The sequence below is a fragment of the Vigna umbellata genome, chromosome 1 (assembly GCF_029865625.1).
Source record: "Vigna umbellata cultivar VRB3 chromosome 1, Vumbellata_1.0, whole genome shotgun sequence".
Taxonomy (NCBI): domain Eukaryota; kingdom Viridiplantae; phylum Streptophyta; class Magnoliopsida; order Fabales; family Fabaceae; genus Vigna; species Vigna umbellata.
The window spans coordinates 105,910,945-105,934,384 of record NC_142165.1 but is presented as its reverse complement, the minus strand read 5'-3'; the positions used below and the strand labels follow the sequence as shown (position 1 = coordinate 105,934,384).

Genomic DNA, 23,440 nt, shown 5'->3' with positions numbered 1-23,440 from the left:
TGAAACACCGTTACTAAAAGATGATCACGTAATAATTCAGTATAAGTTACTAAAAATTTAAAAGTGATTACTATACAAATATTTATTTGAATAATGTGAAAATATAATTATTTTTTATTTCATTTAAATATTCTATTAATTAATAATATTAAATATAAACCGTTGAAATATAATCAAAGTATATTAACGAAAAGAGATATTTTAACTGAATGGAATAGATTTTCAAATTAACTTTAAGATAATTAAATCTGAACTTTTTATATGTAATATACCTCCGTAAAGGAGGGAAGTTATTTGATAAGAGTTTGAAAAATTTATATAAACAAGTAAAAACAATTCAGCGAATGTTTAAAAAAATTATTAAAATATGAAATGATTTTTTATTATTAAAATTGAAATTATTAACAAATTATGAAATAAATTTTATGACAAATAGTTATTATGAAATTATAACAAATTTATAAATTTCTTACTATTTTAATATTTTTTATGAAAGTAATTACTTAATTCAAAAAAGAAAATAGTTACTAAAAATGTAAAATAAAAACAATATTTTTATTATGAATAATTGTTTGAATGTTAAAAATCAAGTATTATTTGAATTTGAAAAGTGATTATTAATATGATAAATTTAAAAGAAAATTGTATAAAAGATAATAACGAGTCGTCTAAGATCCATCTGTCACAAGGCATCGTCTATGACCACGTGTTCTTTAAAATGGTGACGCGTCATTAAAAAGCCAAACACGTGTCGCCACTCTGTTTGCATCTCCACCGCAGGACGATGGGAAGTTAATCCAACGCCCGAGATCAAAGAAATTCGTGCGCGGAACGAAAGAAAACCGTGGAAAACCAAAACGGTCACGTGTCCACCAGAGGCTAAACGAAAGTGCGAGCCACGTCAAAAATGCCCAATAAGAGACAGCCACGTTAGCTGAAAAAGTTCAAAAAAGAAAAAACGTGTTTGTTGATTAAGAAAAGAACATTCATAGAAGATTATCGAAGCATCTTAGGAAAGATTAGAAAGGAAGAAAAGGAGAACTTTGCGTCGTTCGTTGCCATCGTCACGCATGGAGATTTCTGGCACCGTTTTCCGTCATGTCAGCTACGTCTCCGGCGCTGGGACTCACACGCGTTCCCGTGGCGTGGCTCCTCGTGTTGCGGTGAGAATGGGAACGGGTTCTGACTTCTGTGACGAGGGGCATCTGCAGTATTACCAGAACACCAAAAAGGTTCTCTCTCCCAAGAAAAAGTTGAAACTGCTGAAGGATTTCTCCAAATTAGGGTTCGCCTCGGATCCTCAGAAGCTTTCCATGTTCTATGATCTTCAACAAAACCTCACCTCGGTACAATTTTTTCCCTTTTTTTATCTTGTTACTGTTCAGAATTATGATTGTATATTATCCCTTGCTTGATAATCATAATATTAATAATAATAACATGTTTTATTATAATTTGATTTATATGTGATTAGTATTTACAAATTTGGCCTCGCTCTGTTTTTTTTTTTTATTTCTTCTTTTATAATTGTGAAATTATAGATGTCAGATCAGGGAATTTATTAAATATCGGATGTTAAAGTTCATGAATGAAATAATCCCAGAATCTATATTTGCGAATAAAAAATAAGGAGATCAAAGTTTTTAATGTATATTTGCGTATGAAATAGGTTTATTAATTTTTATAATAAGTATATTAACAGTAATAGAAACAACAATGTACATAAATCTAATAATGATGATAATGGTAGATGAAGTTTTTTACCCAAGAAAATATTATTGAAACGGTGTTGTTTGACTGCGTGCAGGATGCTGGCGACGTGTTACTTAGAGAGTTGGAAGCTGCAAGAGCAAAGGAGAAGGAAATGAAGAAAAAGAGGAAACAGGAGAAGAAGGCTAAACTCAAGGCCTCCAAAAAGAAGTGTGAATCTTCATCTTCATCGTCTGAATCAAGTGACAGCGATTGTGGTTGTGATCAAGTGGTTGACATGAACAGCTTCAGATCTGGTGTTGGTGTTAGTGTTGTTGCCCCTGCTGCACCTGTGGATGAATCCCCAATAACCAAGATCATCCCCATTGTTGAGGACGGGAATTCACGTCGTGATGCCATGGATTTGTGCTCTAACAACGATGTCTCTGTTAGCAGTGTTAGAGATGGTGGTATTAAGAGAGAGAGTGGTGTAGTTACCACCAGTTCTGAGAAGAGGATTGAGGTCTGCATGGGTGGGAAGTGCAAAAGATCAGGGGCTGCTGCATTGTTGCAAGAGTTTGAAAAAGTGGTGGGTGTTGAAGGTGGTGCTGTTGTTGCATGCAAGTGCATGGGCAAGTGCAAAAGTGCTCCTAATGTGAGAGTTCAGAATTCCGTTGATCATAGCCTTGCTCAGGGACTTGATGATTCTGTTAAGTTTCCAGCTAACCCTCTGTTCATTGGAGTTGGCTTGGAGGATGTGGATGCCATTGTGGCTAGATTTTTAGGGGAGAATCCCACAGATATAGGAATGGCAGGTGCAATTACGGCTACTTGATGTGGCTATGGTAACCACTTGTGTGCTATTTGTAAATGTATATATACTAGTTTCTTATCGGATACTTTCATTGCAATATTTTGTTAGTTTTAATAAATAAATATATTTAATTTTATTTAGATAAATATAGAATTGCAGATATGATAAGCATCATTAATAAACATTAAATGCTTATTCAAATCATTATTGTTCATGTAAATTAATGTAGATTTAAAAAATGTTGGATTACCTCGAGACTTTGAATGCTTTTATTATAAATGAAAACATGGACATCTGAACATTGATTAACGTTGTCTGTCTGAAATTAATCCACTAATCAACTCGATTTAATTTTGATAAACATGTTATAATTAAAAAAATTGAGATAAGAAGTGTAGTTTAAATGTATTGCAAAATGTTGAATGTACTCTTTTTTAAAGAGATTCGAAGATTTTTTTTTGTACATAACATTTTTAGTGGTATTGACATTATTAACAATGGTTTTTTCGAATTATCTTTGTATATAAACTAGTTGCTATATTCCTTTCCTTGCTTATTTGGAATGCCTTTCCGTAGTTTAACTCTTTACAATAATTTGGCGGCAATTAACCGTTACATTTCTTCCTTATTTTTTCAGCAACATACGAACATATACTATATTTAACATTAAATTATAGGTTTTAACTTATTTAATCTTTCCAGTCGTATTAAAAAACTTTTTTAGTCTTTACTCATTGTATCATTTCTTTTAGTCTTTATTGTTTAAGAATTCATAAAAAATTGAAGGAGATAATTATGAAAGGTAAGTTTTTTTTGACAATAGAGATCGTTTAAACCACTCTTAACGTGATTCGTACAAGAGGTTTTACAAAACACAAGTTCTTAACTTAGTATAAAATTAAATATCATACATGACATGACAATGATATCAAAAATTTGCATTGAGTAAAAAGCAATTTACAAGTTACATTCATGATATTGTACTCTGTACATGTCCCACTAAAAACTGATGGGAAATCTGAAGCCTAAAATCTGTGAGAACCTTGATTCCATCCCATGCATATTCTGCAAAACCGTTCAGTTCCTTCGTCATAAGCTGCACAGTTTAGAGTTGTAAACTGTGCTGCGAAGCTACACCCTCCTGCTTTAGAAGCCCCTCTTCTCAAGGGACGATAATTGTAGTCCACCTTGAGCACCGACTGTTAAATTTTTGAAGAAATAATTGTAAGCAGTCATGCAAACATATACAAGCAGGAAAAAAATTGGTTACCGTTTCAAGGGTCAGTTTCGGGGACGTTTGGGCTCATGTTCCAACCCATCTATCTTATCACATCTTCGAACAAACTGGTCTAGCGTTTTCTGCTTTGAAGGGCTATCCGAGTTTTCAGGTTTTCTAATAAACTGGTCCAGAGTTTTCTGCTTTGAAGGGCTATCCGCGTTTTCAGGTCTTCTAATAAACTGGTCCAGAGTTTTCTGCTTTGAAGGGCTACTCTCTGGCAGAGTAGCAGAGACCTCCAAGGCCTTTTCATGACCGTCTAACATCTGTTTCAATAACTTAAATTCAGAATGCATCTTTAAGCATCAATCCAAACAATAAAAAATTACTTGGGTATAAATCTTCTCTAACGGGTAGAAAGATAAATCATAACTTGGACCTCCATATCATTTTACTACACAGAAACTGTCTATATAATTAATCTCATTACGACCGGGAGAGTTCCTAAAAAATAGAGATTTACCTGCCCCAGATTTTCCAGTTTGCTTTGCACTACGTCCCTGAAAAGTGAAAAAATTATAGTATTATTAATATCTAAGAGATCAAGTCAGTAACAACCACCAAGCTTTAGATAACAGCAGAAAAGCACAAAACACACCATATGATGTCATCAACCGTGTCATTCGCAAGCAAGTAGTATATATTTACTGAAGACACCTAAACACAAGAAGTAGCAAGTGAAAGAGTCATCAGAACATCATAACACGTTGGCTACTGAGAATCAGCCAAGTATGGTAGAACTTTTCCATATGGAGATATTCTCAATCTTTTCCCGAGATTGCCAGGGTTTCATAATGTTATCATGCTAGTACCATTGATGCCTTATCTGAACTACAAGGGGGTTGTATATCTCTATTTAATTTTTTCTTCTCTCTTTATACTAAGGAAGCACCCATGTTCGAGGATACCTGGCCAATTCTATGAACACGGTCTTCAGCCTGAATTAGGTCACCGGGAGTCCAAGACAATTCTGCAAAGATTACTGTGCTGGCAGCAGTTAAAGTTAACCCAACGCCTCCAGCTTTAATAGATAGCTGCAGACATATGAACAGAAATTCATTAACTCAAATTGAACCATATTTTATGCCAGAATTATAGTCCAAGATTGCAAGAGTTCAATAGAGTTAGAAAAATAAATGCAAGGATGTTCGTAACAAAATTTACCATACCACTGCTGCTTTTGTAGAATCTTTTTCCTGAAACTCAGTGACCAATTGCTGTCTGGAAGCAGCAGGTGTACCTCCATCAATCCGTATGCAACCCACTTTTTTCTTCTGGAAATTTTGAGCAGTTTTATGAGACTTTACCATTTCAGGATGAGATGCATAACATTTAAGTGGACTTACACGAAGAAACTCATGTATCGAATCAAGCATTGACTGATGGTGTGCAAATATAAGAAACTTGCAACCTGCCTGTGACAATTAGGAAGCATAACATTACCACTTCCAATGATCAACAACCCAATTAAAAAAATATTAAGATTAAAAAACTGAAGATGACATTCTTTTCAATTAATTATACTCATTTGATTAGGGGTGAAGCATGAGATAAATCAATCAACTCAACAACGATCTGTTCACATCTATTTTGGTATGCAATTAATGTGTAGTTTGGCTACAAATTTCTCAGTACACTGTGACCAATAGCTTGGTAGCAGGCACAAGAAAGCGCCATGATCCATTAATTTCCATTTTCCGCAGCACAATTCTTGAGACCCAGAATCAACGGTGGAAATATAACTTACAGGGAAGCAACCTTTAGTACTCAGGACTGAAACTATCCCGCTAAAAGTTTTTTTATTTTTTTCTCAGAATCTTTATCGCCACAAATACTTTCTAATAGAGACTTGAACACAGGCTACAGCTCAAGCTTGTCATTGTCAAAATTAAGGATATGCAACAGAATATTATCTAATATGTTCTTGTAGAATCAGCCTACTCTTAAAAATATTACCACAATATTCATTCAATCGATTCAAATAATCAACCTACAGTAAGTGTTAAAAGGCATCTTTACAATAAAAGAAACACAAAACGACAAATTTATCCAAAACTAAATAGTATGAGATTAGGTAACAAATAAACATAATACATGCAAGTATACTCATACAAAGAAAGCAGGAAACATATCATAGAGATCTTGGTGCATATGCAGTGTTGAAAGTATTAATCCTCCATTGCTGCAACGAGGTGAAGGAGAGGAGTACCTCAATGACAGTTCCAAGATAATCAAGAACAGATGGAATCTTGGCTTCTGCAGAATCAGTATATATCTGGAATTGAATAAATCAAAATTTTATGTTTAACCACAAACAGTCAAAATTTAAATTACCCCACATGAAGAATGGGAGCATGCATTGCAGAAAATAAAGTAGAAACATATGTTCTACTTCTAGGAAATAGCAACAAATTTTCAAACAAATAGTGCAACCTGAATTGTGTGCAGAAGTCATTCCGTCAATACCTTGTTAATTATATTCTTTTGAGTAAACTTGAGTGATTCTGCCTCCTCTTGTGATTTAGCATCCTTAATTTTGGCTTTTACCATTTTCAACTATAGGGAGAAAAATCAATCCTGGTCAGCTTTTTACAACCTCTAACATAGACAAGACATAAATACTACTATTTCCAGGTAAACTGATTTTGTAAATATGTGTGTGTGTGTGTAACAACTACCAGTACAGATCTAGGTAAAACTTCAGAGCAAATTTCTAATCAATTTCATAAGTAAAAGAAGATATCAGTTTTCTCAATCACAAACTAGAATACAATTCATTTATTAGCAAAAGCAAGTTATGTAAATTGATGACAATATGTGCATTAACCAACTACCGAACAGTCAAGCCAAAGGAAGTCAAATTACTTATTCGAATTGGAAATCAATTCTACAGGCAAAGATGAACAGCAGATATATTGAATCACCTCTTGAAATAAAGCATTAATTTGCTTCATGTCCTTGTCAGCCAAGTCTAGGAAGACCTGTGAACCAGTTACCAAACAAATATAATAATCAATTCTTAGGTTCCATAAAACATGAGTATCCACAAATTGAAATAAGCAGTCAAAAGTGTGCAGAACATAAAATGTTGCAGAGAACCAATGGTAATAAATGTACACACTTGTTGCCTGCGCTTTACAGGAAGTTGAGAAAGAACGTCTTTTTTAAGCCTGCGAATCAGCACTGTAGCCTTCATCAAATTGTGCAACTCTTCATGGTTACTTGCACCTTGATAAAGTCCAAAAAATCCCTGGAAGATCCATGTGATAATGGCAGCATGAATGCTCATCCATTAAAAGCAAAAGAAAAACTGGCTAATCAAAAGGATTTTATCAGTAATGACGAGATGGCTTACACCCTTGCAGTACCGGTTACCATATTCATGAACATTCTTATATACATCAGGATACAAAGCTTCCAGCTACAGCACAATTTCAATCAGATTATTAAAATGTATACTCCTAAATGCCAAATACTAATGAGGTATGAAACATAAATCAACATAAAAAGAGTTACCTGCTTGAATAGTTCAATTGGTCTTGATAAAGCTGGTGTTCCACTAAGCAATAATGCATATTGAGCTTTCTGACAATTTTACAATACTTTGTTGTCAAAGAAAGCATGAGAGAATTTAACAGAAAACTCTACCGCAGACAGTCTATACTGCAATTGAAGCTAAAACAAAATTTACTTTATATGTTTCATATATGAAGTCAAACTTCCTTTAGGGGAGGAGGGGAACAAGGGTTCAGAGTACTAGACCCTTTGCTGACGCTTCCGTGCACCCTACAGACTTATTGTTTCTTTTTCTCCGGTTTAATTATCCATTCAATTCTCTCACTTCTTCTCCTATCTTTTTCCTTATATGTTTTCTGTGTCTGTTAAACATGAAATTTAGATATGGGTATACATTTGATTGTCACTTTCAAGAGTGAATACCTTTATTACAGGAAGAGAAGCAGTTGTCCTCTTTGCTTGAGCATTTTTCAGATAATGTGATTCATCAGCAATCACAACCTGGACAAAAATAGTTCATATCTAAGAGTGTGATTATCAGTAATAATTGGAGCGATGTTTTTACCATGTATGCAGGCAAAGAATTATAGTCAGACATAAATTCAGGAAAAGCTTTGATTATACAAACACAATAATAAAAAAACGATGAAATATAAAAAATAATTACTATTTAGCCCCTTGCTCAAATCATTTCACTTTTTTCAAAGAAAAAGTATACCAAAAGGGCAAGAGGTCATAATTGAAACAAAAGAAAAAAATAATTTGTATATTCGCTATTTTATGATCAGGATACATATGCAATAGCTGCTAGACACTCTGAAAATCACATGCAACCTCAAACTAAGGGATACCGTGTAAAACAAATGCCATAATCATTATCAGATGATTTATTTGAATGGATAATGGAAGTCATTTTCATTTAATAACCAATAACTAATAGAATTCCCAGCCAACAGACCCAAAGAAGGGGGAAACAGTAATCACCTCCACAGCTTCCATCAATCTATATAACATTTCTGGAAGAACAATGCACAGAAAACAATCAAACGAAAGGAGACAAAAACAAGTCTCGTATTACCAAGTAGAGAAGAGATACAAAAGAACACAGCAAACGTCAATTACAATAGAAGCATCATCTATGGATGTGTACATATCACCCTTATAAAGGGGCCCAGAAAGTATAGATACATAGAACAGAAAAAGAAAACCAACTAACATACCCAACAATGATTGCAAAAGTCTACAAGACGCTGCACCATTGGACCGCTACCAAGAAAGAGTTCAGTACACAAGCTACAATTTCTATTTAACAACCCGTGGTCAAGTAAACACACTGTTTAATAGCCTAGTATAAACATGCAGATCATAATGAGCCTCATAATTTACAAACATTAAATACTTCATCAAATTCATGTATTTCAAAATTTCAACACTTTGATTGCAATAATATATAGATGACTTCCTCTATTTATTGTACCCAGCCTTCAAGAAATGGTTAAAATCAAATACTGATATATGATTAAGGACGTAGGAACCATAATGAAAGTCAGAAAATTCCGATAACATGAAAGTACTAACCTTAAAGTCACATGTCGTAAGCAAATTCTGCAGCTTTGGCACCAAATCATATGAGATGATGTTGAATAGTCCATTCAAACGAATGCTGTTTTTAGAACTTGAAGATACAATGTTGAAACCTCCTCTATTTGATCCACCACTTTGAGGTAAGACAATCTATTTTATGGGAAATGAATTCAGAATACAAAAGTAAATTATGTATTTTATCAGAATAGAATCCTCGAACAACCAAAACAATTTTCTATATAAACCAAAACAATACATAAAATTCGGTGAAGGGATCATGCATAGCATACTAGTATATCTGATGAAGGAATATTCAGCCATTGTTGAATCATCTGAAATAAAGAAAAACCGGGACCATAAAATAAGTTTCCGAATGTGTTTTATTAAATGAAAAAAAATGCCATTCTTACAGAAGCCCATTGCAAGCGCAGTGAAGATGGTGCAATTATGAGAACAGGCCATGACTCCTGAATGCATGAAGCTACAGCAATTGCCTGCAAAATGAAACACGCCAATCAATTTTTTTAAAAAAAGAAAGGACGGCCACTTTTGTAATTTTAAGAATGAAACTTTATAAAATATAAGGCCCTCACTTCAACCACCGTTTGAAGGTGTATTTTAGCAGTCTAGGAATGGATTTATCATCATTAAATAATCTTCTAAAATTAAACATCAGTACGCGTTCAAAACAGTGATTTGGTTTGATTCTGCATAGTTTTTAAGTGGATAGCGACCATGGCAGCATATTTCTAATATTTTTATGATCATTATCTTAATTATTTTGTAATGTAACTGTTATCTAATATTATTTGCTAGGAGAAATAAGTCTTTGTATTGGCTGCTGACCATCTAAAATTTTTGCATGTGAACTTTTTTGATCAATTAGGTGATTATATTTTGTGGAATATGACAAGCAATTATTTTACAAGAATTTCTGTTAGAAATCTGATGTATTTGCATTTCTAAAAATAAGAAACAAGTACAAGAGAAGACCCCACCGGAGAAGGCCCTCCCAAGTCAGAGTACATACTCTAGACCCACACCACGCTTCAACAATAAACTTCCACACCCCTACATTCTTCTTCTCGTAAGTAATTCACTAGGTATCAATTTCTCTCTCCGTAACTAAGTTTACCTTACCTGCCTATATTATTCTATCATATTTTAATTATGATGAATGAAATTCCATTATATAACATGACATTGAGACTTTCAACATGGGAAATGAGTTTGGTTTTACTGAGAGTGATTTTATGTAACGTATTTTTGGGATGTCCATGTTAGATTATGTGACCATTAGCAAGTTATAATCCAGGAAGGACTATCTGTAGAAAGAGCCACCAGTGTATAGACAAAGGGACCAACAAGATGAAGTTGCTCCAAGTGAGATAAGATATTGTTGACATACTATTGTTATTTCTAAAATAGAGTATTATTAGATGAAATTGTCCCCATGTGGATTGTCAAGAGAGGGTTATCAATGAGACAACAAACTCAATTTCAACTCTCACATGAATTATCCTTCTTGAATTTGGACTAGGTCTAACTCAACACCAAAAGCTAGTTTATGAGAGAGGATTGAAAGCTTTTAACCCTATGTATATATTAAATGTTAGACCTCAAACATTTTTATTTATTTAATTTGTTGAGTTCCAACTTTTGGCATTTAACATTGCATTTTGGCATTTACTTCTTTAAATTGTAAAGTGTTTAAATGTTGCTTCTTTAAAAAAATTGAATAATTAATTGGTTTCTATGCACGTATTTTATTGAGACTATTCAGTCATCTAGCATGTATGTCACTAACAATGAGAAAAATAAAAATAGAGCTCAGTTGTGCTCCTCCATCATGCTCATGGATATTGTTGTGCCACACAGCATCCATCTCTATTATTACTTTTTCAGTCAGATTTCTATGCAGATGAGTAGTAAGTTGCTGACAGTTTGAAATACTTGAGAATTAAACACTAAAATGATTCTAGAGGGCTTGATTGATCCTCTCACAATCTTCTATTTATAAGAATAAATTGATACAAAAGTACATGATAAATAGGATAACCCATAACCCTAGACACAATTATAATCATGATAAATAGGGTAACCCTATACACAATTATAATCATGATAAATAGGGTAATCCTAGACACAATATAATCATGATAAATAGGGTAACCATTAACACAATATAATCATGATAAATAGGGTAACCCTTGACACAATATAATGATGATAAAATAGGATAAATATCCTAACACTCCCGCTCAAGCTAGAGCATACAAATGGTATGTACCAAGCTTGGAACAAATAAACTCAATCCGAGGACCCCTTAATGACTTGGTCAATACATCTGCGAGTTGATCGTTTGACCCAATAAACTCAGTACATATTTCTTTAGTCAACAACTTTTCACGAACAAAATGACAATCAATTTCTATATGTTTAGTCGTCTCGTGAAACACTGGATTTGATGCAATGTGGAGAGCAGCTTGATTGTCGCAATACATCTTCATAGTATGGATGTCACAAAATTTAACCTCTTGAAGGAATTGTTTCACCCAATTAAGTTCACATGTTAGTGATGTCATTACCCTATACTCGGCTTCTGCGGTTGATCGAGCTACTACATTTTGTTTCTTACTTTTCCATGAAATAACGTTTCCTCCCAGAAAAGCACAATATCATGTAGTAGACCGTCTATCAATAGGTGAACCTGCCCAATCTGCATCACAATACCCAGAGACCTGAATACTTCCTTTATCTTCATATAACAATCCTTGTCCAGGAGCCTTCTTTACATACCTTAGAAAGCGAATGAGAGCATTCCAATGGTCAACACATGGAGCCTGCATGAACTGACTAACCACTCCAAGTGCAAAGGATAGATATGGCCTTGTAATAGTGAGATGAATCAGTTTTCCAACTAGCCTCCTATACCTCTCTGGATCGAAGAATAATTCACCTTCTTCTGTCCTTAATTTCTGGTTTGGGTCCATGGGACTGTCTACCGGTCTACAATCAATCATACCTGTTTCTTGTAATATATCAAGAGCATACTTCCTTTGGGAGATTACAACTCCATCTTTTGATTACGCTACTTCAATGCCTAAGAAGTATTTGAGACTTCCAAGATCCTTGGTTTGAAAATGTCTACACAAGTACTCTTTTAGTTGAGATATTCCAACAGCATCATTTCCTGTAATGACAATATCATCAACATATACTATTAAGTAAACACATTTCCCGAGAAAAGAATGATAGTGAAAAACTGAATGGTCTGCTTCACTGCGTTTTAGCTCAAATTTTTGAACAATGGAGCTAAACTTTCCAAACCAAGCACGTGGGGATTGCTTGAGGCCATATAGAGATCGATGCAATTTGCATACCATAACAGACTCCCCCTGAGCAACAAACCCAGGAGGTTGCTCCATATAAACTTCTTCCTCAAGATCACCATGTAGGAAGGCATTATTGATATCCAATTGATGAAGTGGCCAATGACGAATGGCTGCCATGGCAAAGAAGAGGCGAATAGTAGTCATCTTGGCTACAGGAGAGAAAGTGTCACAATAATCAAGACCATAAACCTGAGTGTAACCTTTTGCAACAAGCCGAGCTTTGAGCCGATCAATTTCACAATCAGGGCCAACGTTAACTGCATACACCCATCGACAACCAACCGCCTTTTTGCCTGGGGGAAGGGGCACCAGCTCCCAAGTATTACTGTGGTCAAGAGCCTGCATTTCTGCAATCATAGCTTGTCATCATCCAGGATGATCAAGTGCTTCTTTCACATTCTTGGGTATAACAACAGAGGACACTGAGGATAAAAGAGAAAAATAGGAGGGCGACAATCGATGATAGCTTAGAAAATTATAAATGGGATGAGGGATTCGAGTGGAACGAGTACCTTTTCTGAGGGCAATAGGCCATGCTGAATCATTTTCACCAGGAGGCGTGAGAGGAGGTGACGAGGGAGAAGAATCTGAAGTAGGAGATTCACCATTGTCTTGGGAGGTGGACTATCCATTGGGGCCCTGTGTGGGATGATCTCAGTATGTGGAGAAACGGGTGTAGAAGGATTGTGATCAAGACTTGGAATGACAAAGACAGTGGAGCTATTTGACAACCATTGGAATAGGAAGGACCTACTGGAGGATAGAAACATCCTGAACAGATGGAGAGAAGTAAGGAGTCTGTTCAAAGAATGTGACATTGGCCGACATGTAATACTTCTTAGTTTCAAGAGAGTAACACCGATATCCTTTTTGAAGTCGAGAATAACCTAAGAAGACACATTTGAGAGCGCGAGCGGAGAGTTTGTCTAGACCTGGAGACATGTCATGAACAAAACATACACAGCCAAACACTCGGGGAGATGTATGAAAGAGGGGAACATTATGAAACAAAATGGAGAAAGGGACTTTATTATCAAGAGAGGAGGAGGGCATCCTATTAATAAGATAACATGAAGTTAAGATGGCATCCCCCAGTGATGGACAGGAATATGGGCACCAAGCAAAAGGGTACGAGCAGTTTTAACCAAGTGTCTATTTTTGCGTTCTGCTATACCATTTTGTTGCGGTGTATGAGGACAAGTAGACTGATGTAAGATACCATGGGAACTCAAGATGGCAGAAAAGGAGGATGAGAAATACTCTTTTGCATTATCACTTCTTAATATTTTGATTACTTGACCAAATTGATTCTTGATTTCATTCAAAAAAGATGTAAAGATAGCTAACAATTCAGAACGATTTTTCATAAGATAAACCCAAGTACATCTTGAATATTCATCAATAAAGGTAACAAAATATCTAAAACCAAAGGAGGAGATACGACTAGGTCCTCATATGAGGATGGTCAAGTTGATCATGTAGCACTTTAGGATTAGGAGCAGCAACACAGGACACCCTTGGACGAGATCCAAAATGGTATAATCCACCAGCTTCATATCCTTCTCCAATTTGTCTCCCCGAACCACGCTCCTGTATAACAAAAGATTTATGATCAAAGGTTATTGAACAATTTAACATTTTGGTCAACTGGCTTAGGAAAATTAAATTAAAAGGACAATTAGGGACAAAAAGGATTGAGTTGAGATTGAGGGAGGGAGACAAAGAAACACGACCGACTCCTTTGGAGGAAGTTTTAGATCCATTTGCAAGGGTTATGAAATGAGGTTTTTCTCGAAAGGAAATAGATGAGAACAAAGAGGTATTACCAGAAATGTGATCAGAAGCACCTGAGTCAATTACCCATGAATTTTGACCTTCTATAGATTGAAAAATGCAGGTTGTTGATGTACTGGGAGATTATGATGGTTGTGCCAAGCTGTTAGACTTTAACCTTAAATACTCTTGATATTCATCCTCAGAAAACATAGAAGTGGAAGTTTTCGTCTTCGAAGTGGAAGTTTCAGTCTTCGAAATATTGGCGGTTTTGGAAGGGAAATCATGTAAGGAGTAGCAATTCTCTTGAGTATGACTCATCCTTTTACAGTATGTGCATTGAGGACGTCCCCGACCTCCTCGTCCTCCTCCTCTAGTGTCACGTCCTCCTCTTTCTCGTGTGGCAACCATGACAGATGGTTCCACTAGTTCATGCGCTTCTTGAGTTTGAGGTACCGAGACACGCAGAAGGCGAGTGGTCAATGTTTCCATAAAGGTGACCTCATGACTAGTTAGAAGTTGATCTCTGAGATGATCAAAATCGGGATGTACGGCACGAAGGATCAACACCATGTAAAATTTATCTAGTTTCTTTTTTATATCCTCTAATGGGTCCACTTCCAAAAACATCTTGAGTTCTTCGACAACAGATTAGGCTTCAGCCATGAAGGACACCATATCATGGTCTGCCATTTTAAGAGATGCAAGCTTGTTCGTAGTGTCATTGAATATCGTTGGCATAAATGTTTTGGGCTTTCTTCCAAAAGGAGTGACAACTTTTGAAAGCCCTCAAAGATACAAGAAGTTTGGGTTCCACTGATTGCCATAACAGGGCACACAACTGGAAATCTGCTTGTTTCCACTGGTCAACTTTTTCAGTAGGCACATGGCTTCCATCTCGCTCAAGGTGGTCATAATGCCCTTGGCCAAGGAACCACATTTCAACGGCAGCAGACCATGATAGATAATTTTTTCCATTTAGCTTCTCGGAGGTAATTGATGGACTTCCGGAGAAAGAAATAGTACTGCCAAACGCCATTTCTGAAGAAGACGAATAGTACCAGCGAGGAACAAGAAAACCCTAAGGGTTTAGACGAACGGAACTGTGACAGCGATAGACGACGGTGGCCGGCGGCGGACGGTGGCCGACGGCGGATGGTGGCGGACGACGACGGACTGTGGCATCGGACAAATATTACGAGACAGAAACCAGAGCGAGATCGACCCGCTCTGATGCCAACTTGAGAATTAAACTGTAAAATAATTCTAGAGGGCTTGATTGATCCCTCTCACAATCTTCTATTTATAAGAATAAATTGATACAAAAATACATGATAAATAGAGTAACCCTAGACACAATATAATCATGATAAATAGGGTAATCCTAGACACAATATAATCATGATAAATAGGGTAACCCTTAACACAATATAATCATGATAAATAGGGTAACCCTTGACACAATATAATGATGATAAAATAGGATAAATATCGTAACAGAAATCATTCTAGCAATTTTGTAAGACCTCTCTTGTTTTGATGACAATTTGATTTTATTTTTTATCTTGAACATCCTCCAATCAAAAAGGTTTTGGTATTATGGACGCTATTACCTCCTACGAATATTATTGGATTAGATATGTGATGCCCGGATTCTGGCTAGTGGTATATGTATTTTGGCAAGTGTTTATTTTGGAAATGGACTTTTAAGAGGAGATTGCAAAAGAAGTGTTTCAATTAGCTTAGCCTAAGCACCAGTCACAATTAACTTTTGGTTGTTGACACAGAAGTCAAGAAAAAATAAAGGTAGAACACTTATATAATATGGTAGTCGAATTGAATAAATATTCCATACTTTCCTTGACATTTTGTTTGGATGAGGAATGAAATAAGGAGAAAAGAAATAGAAGGAACAAGTAAAAAGAAAGGGTGCTATTCAATACTGGTAAAAGAATGTATTAAGAAACTTTCTCCAATAATAAATTCTACATTCAATACTGGTAAACAAAGAGTTGCCGTCATAACGAATTAACAACCAAAGTAAAGATCATAACTCTGACACGATACACAACCCTAAATTACAACAAATGGGTGCTACTCACTACTACACCAGTGCTACTGTGACTGCGATGTTATTTATGTGAACTATTGTTATTTAAGTTAGACAGATTACTGTATCATTAAGGATGATTTCTATCGTGACGTGAGTCAATTAACATTTAAGACACTGAGATGCACTTTTTTATTTACAGAAGAAAAATAGCTAACCAAATTTATGACCCGACAATAGATATTAGAAGAGCACAAATCCTGCCAACATTTTATTTCCACCACAAACAATTTTATGTTTGTTTTAAAGAAGCAAAACACTTTTATGCACCATGATGCACAGTGCAAACATGGAAATAATTTTAGACAGTGAATTACTTGCAAGGTTTTCCCTAGTCCCATTTCATCTGCTAAGAGAACACGTCCCCCATGCTGCAATATAAACCTGAAAACAAATAATAACTAAAATGAATACATGAGAAAAAAAAAACAAATAGACAAGGAAAATAAAAGACAATAACTGTACTGATCCATATTTATGAGAATAGTGAGAGAGAAAAAAGTGAGTAAGTCACTACATACCTAACACCTTCTCGCTGAAATGGCAATAGCTTTGATTCAATATAACTAGGGATCTTGCAGTAACGATCTTTCAGTAAAGCAGCCAAAAATAGCAACTTCAGAAATTTTCATTAAAAAACAAAACACAAAGTAAACCTAAAGTCTTCCAACCTAGAAAAGAGAGAACAAATTGATAACGAAAATATTCAGTATATACCTTGAAGATCTGGAACTGCAGAAGCTGCAGCAATGGCACGTTGCACTAAGGGATCTAAGTTTTCAACCTATAAAATTATTCAATTTTTTTAAATGAATGAAGAAAACTAAAAGATATAGAGATGAAGTTAAGAAACAAAATAATGTCCAAAAAACAAGACCCTTAAACACAAAAATCGAGTATACAAGCTTACTCTAGGATAACATGTTTTTCTTACTAAATGAATAAACATTTACAGAATCAATGATCCCAGATCCAACCTTTGAATCTCCTTGTCCTATTATTCACATAGGATGGTTTACTTTTCCATTATTAAAACATCCATTGTTAAAAAACAGGGAGAAGAAAGTTGTAATTGGCAACAGGCAAAAGGGCGAAAATGCCTTGAAACAAAAATGAATTAAAAAGAAAAAAAAAAAAAAGGAAACCGAAAAAGTATATCAGAATTCAGGGCAAAAAGATGCATCATGGATTTCCTCAAATATACACAGAAAAGGTTTGAAACTCATGTCCACTAGTTTCTCTCCAAATAAAATAATTCAGAAGAACCACATAAAAAACCAATCAGTTAACAAAACGAAAAAGGAAGCTACAAAAAAGACCACTTACTATCTTATACTCAAACAGCCAGTACAATCATCAAATGACTTGAGGGTTTTTCTGAGATAATCAGAAGGGACACAAGCCCTCCTTCACAAATGAAGGCACTGGTATCAGTCTTACTATTGATCCAAGACTCATACTAAAGGTAACATAATTATTATGAAAAGGAACTTTGTGTATGTCAAGGTTGTTTCTCTCATGATGGTATATAGTAGCATACTAACATGAATTTCCTAACTACAAAGAAAGGGAAATAAGGAAGCAGCCGTTACCTGAACATTATAACTTGATACATCTCCAAGAAACTTCTCCGCCTCTGACAAGGAAGACAGTGGGAATACCCATAACCTGCAGGCTCAAAGTTTATATGGCTAAGGCAACAAAGTAGCCAATCAAGAAAACTAATACATACTCACACTGGTATGCAGTGCACAAACAAACAAATTGGATGAAGGGTGGAGAAACATACCGTTCTTTTGCATTCCAAGAAGATTTAGGGATTTTTCGAAAAGCAGCAATTACTACCTGATGCAAAACAAAGTCCAAGGCATGATCCCGGAGCTCTACAATGACACGTGTATATGGTCAAACAAAGACAAAGCCTTGTTTGCAAAGGATTCAAGATTGAATAATAAAATCAATACTCTGCAAGTAGTTTAGTCAGTAAAACCTGGTCATATTGAAACTTTGCTGCAATATTTCCACTGGAATGAAGAAAAAATTTAACTGAAAACTTTATCAGTCCATTTTTGGATTGTTTGTCTGCAACATATAAAGCAGGATAAACAAAATAAACACCCACAAATCACCACCAACATAACAAATTACAGCAGGCATATAGAAACCTTCAAAGACCATTGAGCATAATGTACCAATAAGAAATGGCTGACAAACAATTAAAAGAAAGAGATAGAAAAGATAGACTGCTATAGACAGAAAAGAAAGGGTGACTAAGTAAATGGTGCAAGAGACGGTAAGCACACCGTTGTTTGTCCCTGATTTCAACGACGTGGGCAATGCTCTTGCTCCTTGAGACGAAGGACCAACCTGGATTGGAGCAATAAAACTAAGACACACAGCAGTGTTTCTACCAAAAATGTCATATATACTTCATAACTTCATAATTCATAAAAATAAAGTAAAATAATAGTTATATCAAACAGCTTAGGCTTCTTCCTCTAGGTTGCTTCATTTTAAATGGGACATAACATAGGCATGAATACTTATCATCAAAATCACTAAGTTAACCTTCACATACAAAAAAAAAAGGACCCATGACTCTCAATGTAACGGCAACGAGAAAAGATAATAACTTTACAGTTTGGGGAAGCGAATTAGGAAGGGGTTTTGGTGGGAAGTGATTCGTTGTTGCCGTTGCAGAATTGTGATGTTGGTGTGGAGAAGGAGGAGGAGGAGGGTTGCGTAGTTGAGCAATCTTCTGGAAAGCGTCTCTTTCGAGAGGAAGGGGTTTTGGTGGGAAGTGATTCGTTGTTGCCGTTGCAGAATTGTGATGTTGGTGTGGAGAAGGAGGAGGAGGAGGGTTGCGTAGTTGAGCAATCTTCTGGAAAGCGTCTCTTTCGAGGGAATCGAGGTCCTCTGCACTCAAATCCCAGTCCTCCGCATCCATGGAGGCTGTAGCTGTGCTATGCTTCGTCCCTCAAATCAACCAAATGCGTCTCAAAATTCAAAACCCGCTCTGCTTTCTTTCCTTAGAAACATGAAAAGAAAATTTTTCTTCCGTTCTTGACCAGAGGGTCCTTCCTTTGTATTCAAATATCTAATGGCCAGCTGTTTTTTTTTTTAAATATATAAGCTTAAATACTTTTTTTAATATAAAATAATGAAAAATGTTTGAATTTGATTTTTATAAATTTATTTATTTTAGCCTATGAACATTGTAATACCAAATAATATGATTTTAATTTCAAAACTAAAATAGAAATTAAATAAAATTACTTATATAACAAATATTCATAATAAAAAATATGGTATAATTAAAAAACAAGAAAAAATAAAAATTAAAATCATAGATTTTGTAAAATATAGGAACTAAAAATATAATTAAATATTTTTTTAATAATTTCAATGTATATTTATTAACTTTCCACATAATTGTTATTATATTCTGCGTTTGAAATTTCTTGTATTTTTATTGGTAAAATTAATTATTTTACACATTATTTTATTTATTTATCTATTTTTTATAAAGATATAAATGTAATTTATCTTTTGAGTTTATATAGTAAGGTTTAAATATATTTTTAGTAGATAAATTTAGATGCTAAATTTAAATTTGTTTTTTACGAAACTTTAATATATTTTAGTTTCAAACTTTAAAAGTGGGTGAATATAATTATTTTAATCTATGTTAAATGATTTTGACATATTAAAATACATTTGAATTATTTATACGAAAATGTTAAACCTAACAAGCAAAAAAATTAATGAAATTAGATTAAAAATATTATATTAATTTATTTTTAAAATTTGAAAACTAAGATGTATCACGAAAAATAAAAAGGTAATAATTAAAAATCAATACATTCTACTTTATGTTCAATAAGTTTCTCTTCATGATATCACGACACCTGACACTACCTCTAAAACACTCATAAACATTGATTGTATGTCCAAACCAATAATAATAAGGATTGTGGGGTATTTTATGATTGATAAAATTATAATACATATCAAGTATATAATTTGATATTTTCCTCAAATAGGTTATTATGTTGCTAAAAAGATACTGTCATGTTCTTGAAATTTTCAGAAAAATTTTGTTGTATGTTGAGAAACTTACACAACATATCAAGGATAATTTTTAAAAAATATTAGACCTGCACGTCTCAATGAATTTTTCTTGGTGATAATTATTTTCAGTATTGAGCAACGCACATCACATATCAATACATTTTTTTTTCCTTTTCTTGTTCTGCTCTTCATATCATATCATGATGAATCATCGCTACCTATCAAGCAAGATCAGTTCTCTCACGTGTGATCAAGAAAGAAGGTGTAATATCTAAGATGGTATCAAAGTTCTTCTTCAGAAGAGCTCTGATGCGTGTTGTTGATTCTTTCCTTCTTTTCGTCTTTCATTCCTTTTTACCTGCCTTGCTTTCTTTGGTTTTCAAGATATAACTGAAGAAAATAATGATTCTAGAAAAAATCCAGCCACCGTTTTGGTCTCCCCAGTTCTCGATTTTGCCAATTATCATTCACGAAATAAATCCATGTAATTTTTAAGAGGATTAAATGACAGATCCGATGTCATGCTGATGCATCCACCTGTACCCATTAAAAAAAATTGTGTTTTCAACAAGAAAGACATTTAATAGGGAATAATTTTTTTCTCTAATTCTGAGGTTAAAAACATTGTTGTCGTAAACATTATTACTTATTCTTTTTTGGAAAGACATGACATACAAGTTTGTTTTAAGGAAAAAAAAATTTCCTACCAACATGAATACACACAGTGGGAATTTCGGACATACAGTGGATGTATGCGACAAGAAACATGGTTTTCCTCTGAGAAAACTTAATACCATTTTATATGTATATAAATACATGTTTAACCTTTATTGTATATATATAAATACATGTTTATCTTTTATTGTATTGGATATAAAACAAACCAATTAAAGTATTTTATATACATGTTCATCTTTTATTTTATTCATCTTTTATTTTATTTGATGTAAAACTTTGTTTGGACAGATAAAATAATCAAATGAAATTGTTCCAAATACTTAAATGAGTTAGATTAATCGATAAAATAATCAAATGAGATTGTTCCAAAAATATGTAAGTGGGTTAGATTAGCATTCCTCAAGCTTCACATATTAAGATAATAAGTTTCTTGGCTCATGAAATTTCAAAATAATAAATTCAAATAAACACTGACATTAATAATATAATTAAATTGGATGTTAGTTTTTATCCTGCAGAATTAAAATATATATATATATATATATATGAACTATTTTATACAATTTTTAAAGTATTTGTACTTTTGAAAAAAAAAAAAAAAACAATAACTCGATAAAGAAAGAAAGAAATCAGGTTTAACAAAAACTTAAAAAGAGACATGACAAATAGACAGGATGATAAAATTAAATAAGGTGTCAATTTTTTGCATATGTAGTTAAAACTAAAATATTACTAAAAATTTTAAGGTACGTTTTTTTTAAATTTTTTTCATGTAGATAAAACTAAAATAAACAAAATATATAATATAGTTAAAAAATATTAAGGTACGCTTTTTTTAAATCTTTACTAATGGCTATATTTTCATTTCTTTTCTAAAATATTACTAAGAATTGAAAAAAAAGTATGTATGTGTATTTTATGTATTTATTTAAATAGAAAATGAAAATAGAATATTAATTAATTTGTTTAACTAATATTTGTTTATTAGTTAGAGTATTTTTTTTCATAAATATTTTCAAATCCTTAAACTATCTATCAAACCATTTAAAATTAAATTTATTATTGTATACGAATAAATAATAATAATCAAAAGTTAAAAGTTAATTGTTTTGCATATAATGCAATGTTACACAAATTTAAATATGCAGTTTTTTCTCATTTTTTTTGTAAGTGTTTGTATATTTAGGAAAAATGTGTAAAGATAATAAATTAAAATAACAACAAGATGAAAAATGTAATAAAAAAGTTTTGAAAAATACTTTAAATAAATATAAATTATAAATGAAGAGATTTTTTTTCATTAATTATAATAGTGGAAATACATACGTACGTGTGTTATTTACTTTTACTATAGCAAAAATTTATTAAATTATGAAATGGTTTTGAATTTTTAAAATAAAAAGTATTAATAAATTATAAAATTTTATTTTATAAAAACTAATTATAAAAAAATAATTTTTGTGACATTTTTTGTTGTGTAAATTATTTTTTATCATGGATAATCATTTGAATTAAAGAAATCTAGTTACTAAAAAAGTGAAATTATAAATTAATTTGTTGTTTTGAATAATTACTTAAATTTAAAAAATAGTTATTAAAATGATAAAATTATAAAAAATATTTATTTCAATTTGAAAAGTAAAATTATAAGAAAATTAAGTACATAAGAAAATAAATTTCCTTTATTAGCAATTAATAATTAATAATTAATAATTAATGGTAATGATAATATAAATAATTTAATGATGCTAGTTTTTATCATCTAAATAAAGTCATGTTGATTACACATAAGAAAAGAATATTAAATACACAATTAATCATAACTCACGTCATTAAATAATCTTTCCAACACATGCATTAGGTAAAATTTTTGTGGTATTATTACTCTGTGAAAAAGGACATTTTAATTTCATTTTTTAAATCTATTTAAATAAGTTCAACACACAGTAGAAAAATTATTATATACAATTTTTTTCATTGCCATTACTAGACCACAATATAAAATATTCACTGAAAGTGTTACATTGCCAAGCAGTTCAAGTTATCATTTTTTTTTCACAATTAAACAATCAAGAGTATTTTATAAAACAAATTTTAAGTGAACAAAATAAAAACATATTTTTCTCTAAAGCTAAATCTTATAAAATTTTCATATAGTTTTCCTAAATTATTATTTTTTAATATACAAATAAGTTATTTTTTATCTTGTAAATAAACTCATTTTTTCCCCTTGTAATTGGTTAGGATGAATTTGGCGAAAAAGGTGTAGGCTTGTATTCTGTTTAAAGAATTAAACTCAGTTTAAGGAGAAAATTCAATTTCATGTTTTGCTAGATCTTAAAATATTTGCACGTTAAAGATTGTGTCCTTAATCATACTTCCTTAAAACCAAACTTTACTTATGGACTGATTATTTATAAACTCGAGTTAATGATGATTTAAATAAACAATTAACCTATATTTTAACAATTTTAGATAGATAAAGAAATCATAATGATTAAGCTAACAATAAGAGATTAAAAGAAAATAAAACA

The 23,440-nt window shown here is 33.0% G+C and overlaps 2 protein-coding genes across 5 annotated transcripts; one reads left to right on the top strand and one right to left on the bottom strand.

Annotated features, from left to right (window-relative positions):
• The first annotated feature begins 981 nt into the window (after positions 1 to 981).
• On the top strand, positions 982 to 2,649 carry DGAT3 (diacylglycerol acyltransferase). Its single transcript, XM_047324183.2, has 2 exons — positions 982 to 1,346; positions 1,808 to 2,649. The coding sequence occupies exons 1-2, from the start codon at positions 1,071 to 1,073 to the stop codon at positions 2,522 to 2,524; spliced, it is 993 nt and encodes a 330-aa protein (XP_047180139.2). The 5' UTR covers positions 982 to 1,070; the 3' UTR covers positions 2,525 to 2,649.
• Positions 2,650 to 3,328: 679 nt separating this feature from the next.
• Positions 3,329 to 19,239, bottom strand: CHR18 (chromatin remodeling factor18). Of its 4 annotated transcripts, XM_088105380.1 has the most exons (25): positions 18,796 to 19,235; positions 18,461 to 18,524; positions 18,148 to 18,239; positions 17,947 to 18,002; positions 17,750 to 17,825; positions 16,875 to 16,941; positions 16,679 to 16,745; positions 16,475 to 16,541; positions 9,290 to 9,373; positions 9,170 to 9,211; positions 8,874 to 9,029; positions 7,719 to 7,796; positions 7,296 to 7,364; positions 7,135 to 7,200; positions 6,901 to 7,029; positions 6,704 to 6,760; positions 6,246 to 6,335; positions 5,989 to 6,054; positions 5,126 to 5,194; positions 4,949 to 5,053; positions 4,688 to 4,813; positions 4,378 to 4,436; positions 4,243 to 4,279; positions 3,774 to 4,045; positions 3,367 to 3,702 (listed from the first exon to the last, which is right to left on the bottom strand). In XM_088105380.1, the coding sequence occupies exons 1-24, from the start codon at positions 19,102 to 19,104 to the stop codon at positions 3,785 to 3,787; spliced, it is 2,292 nt and encodes a 763-aa protein (XP_087961506.1). In that variant the 5' UTR covers positions 19,105 to 19,235; the 3' UTR covers positions 3,367 to 3,702; positions 3,774 to 3,784. The 4 variants fall into 4 exon arrangements, 2 of the variants coding, with proteins under 2 accessions (XP_087961507.1, XP_087961506.1); XM_088105381.1 differs by lacking the exon at positions 4,378 to 4,436 and having other exon boundaries at positions 3,329 to 4,045; positions 18,796 to 19,239; XR_015783921.1 differs by lacking the exons at positions 3,367 to 3,702; positions 3,774 to 4,045; positions 4,378 to 4,436 and having other exon boundaries at positions 4,944 to 5,053; positions 18,796 to 19,239.
• Between the last annotated feature and the right edge of the window lie 4,201 nt (positions 19,240 to 23,440).

What these genes read in the sequence shown, in the direction of transcription:
- DGAT3 (XM_047324183.2), top strand. Translation starts at nt 1,071, where the DNA reads ATGGAGATTTCTGGCACCGTTTTCCGTCATGTCAGCTACGTCTCCGGC. An exon ending in TTCAACAAAACCTCACCTCG is followed by an intron (nt 1,347 to 1,807) that starts GTACAATTTTTT and finishes GACTGCGTGCAG; the next exon opens with GATGCTGGCGACGTGTTACT.
- CHR18 (XM_088105380.1), bottom strand. Translation starts at nt 19,104, where the DNA reads ATGGATGCGGAGGACTGGGATTTGAGTGCAGAGGACCTCGATTCCCTC. An exon ending in CTAATTCGCTTCCCCAAACT is followed by an intron (nt 18,525 to 18,795) that starts GTAAAGTTATTA and finishes GCTCCAATCCAG; the next exon opens with GTTGGTCCTTCGTCTCAAGG. An exon ending in TCTTGGAATGCAAAAGAACG is followed by an intron (nt 17,826 to 17,946) that starts GTATGTTTCTCC and finishes TTGAGCCTGCAG; the next exon opens with GTTATGGGTATTCCCACTGT.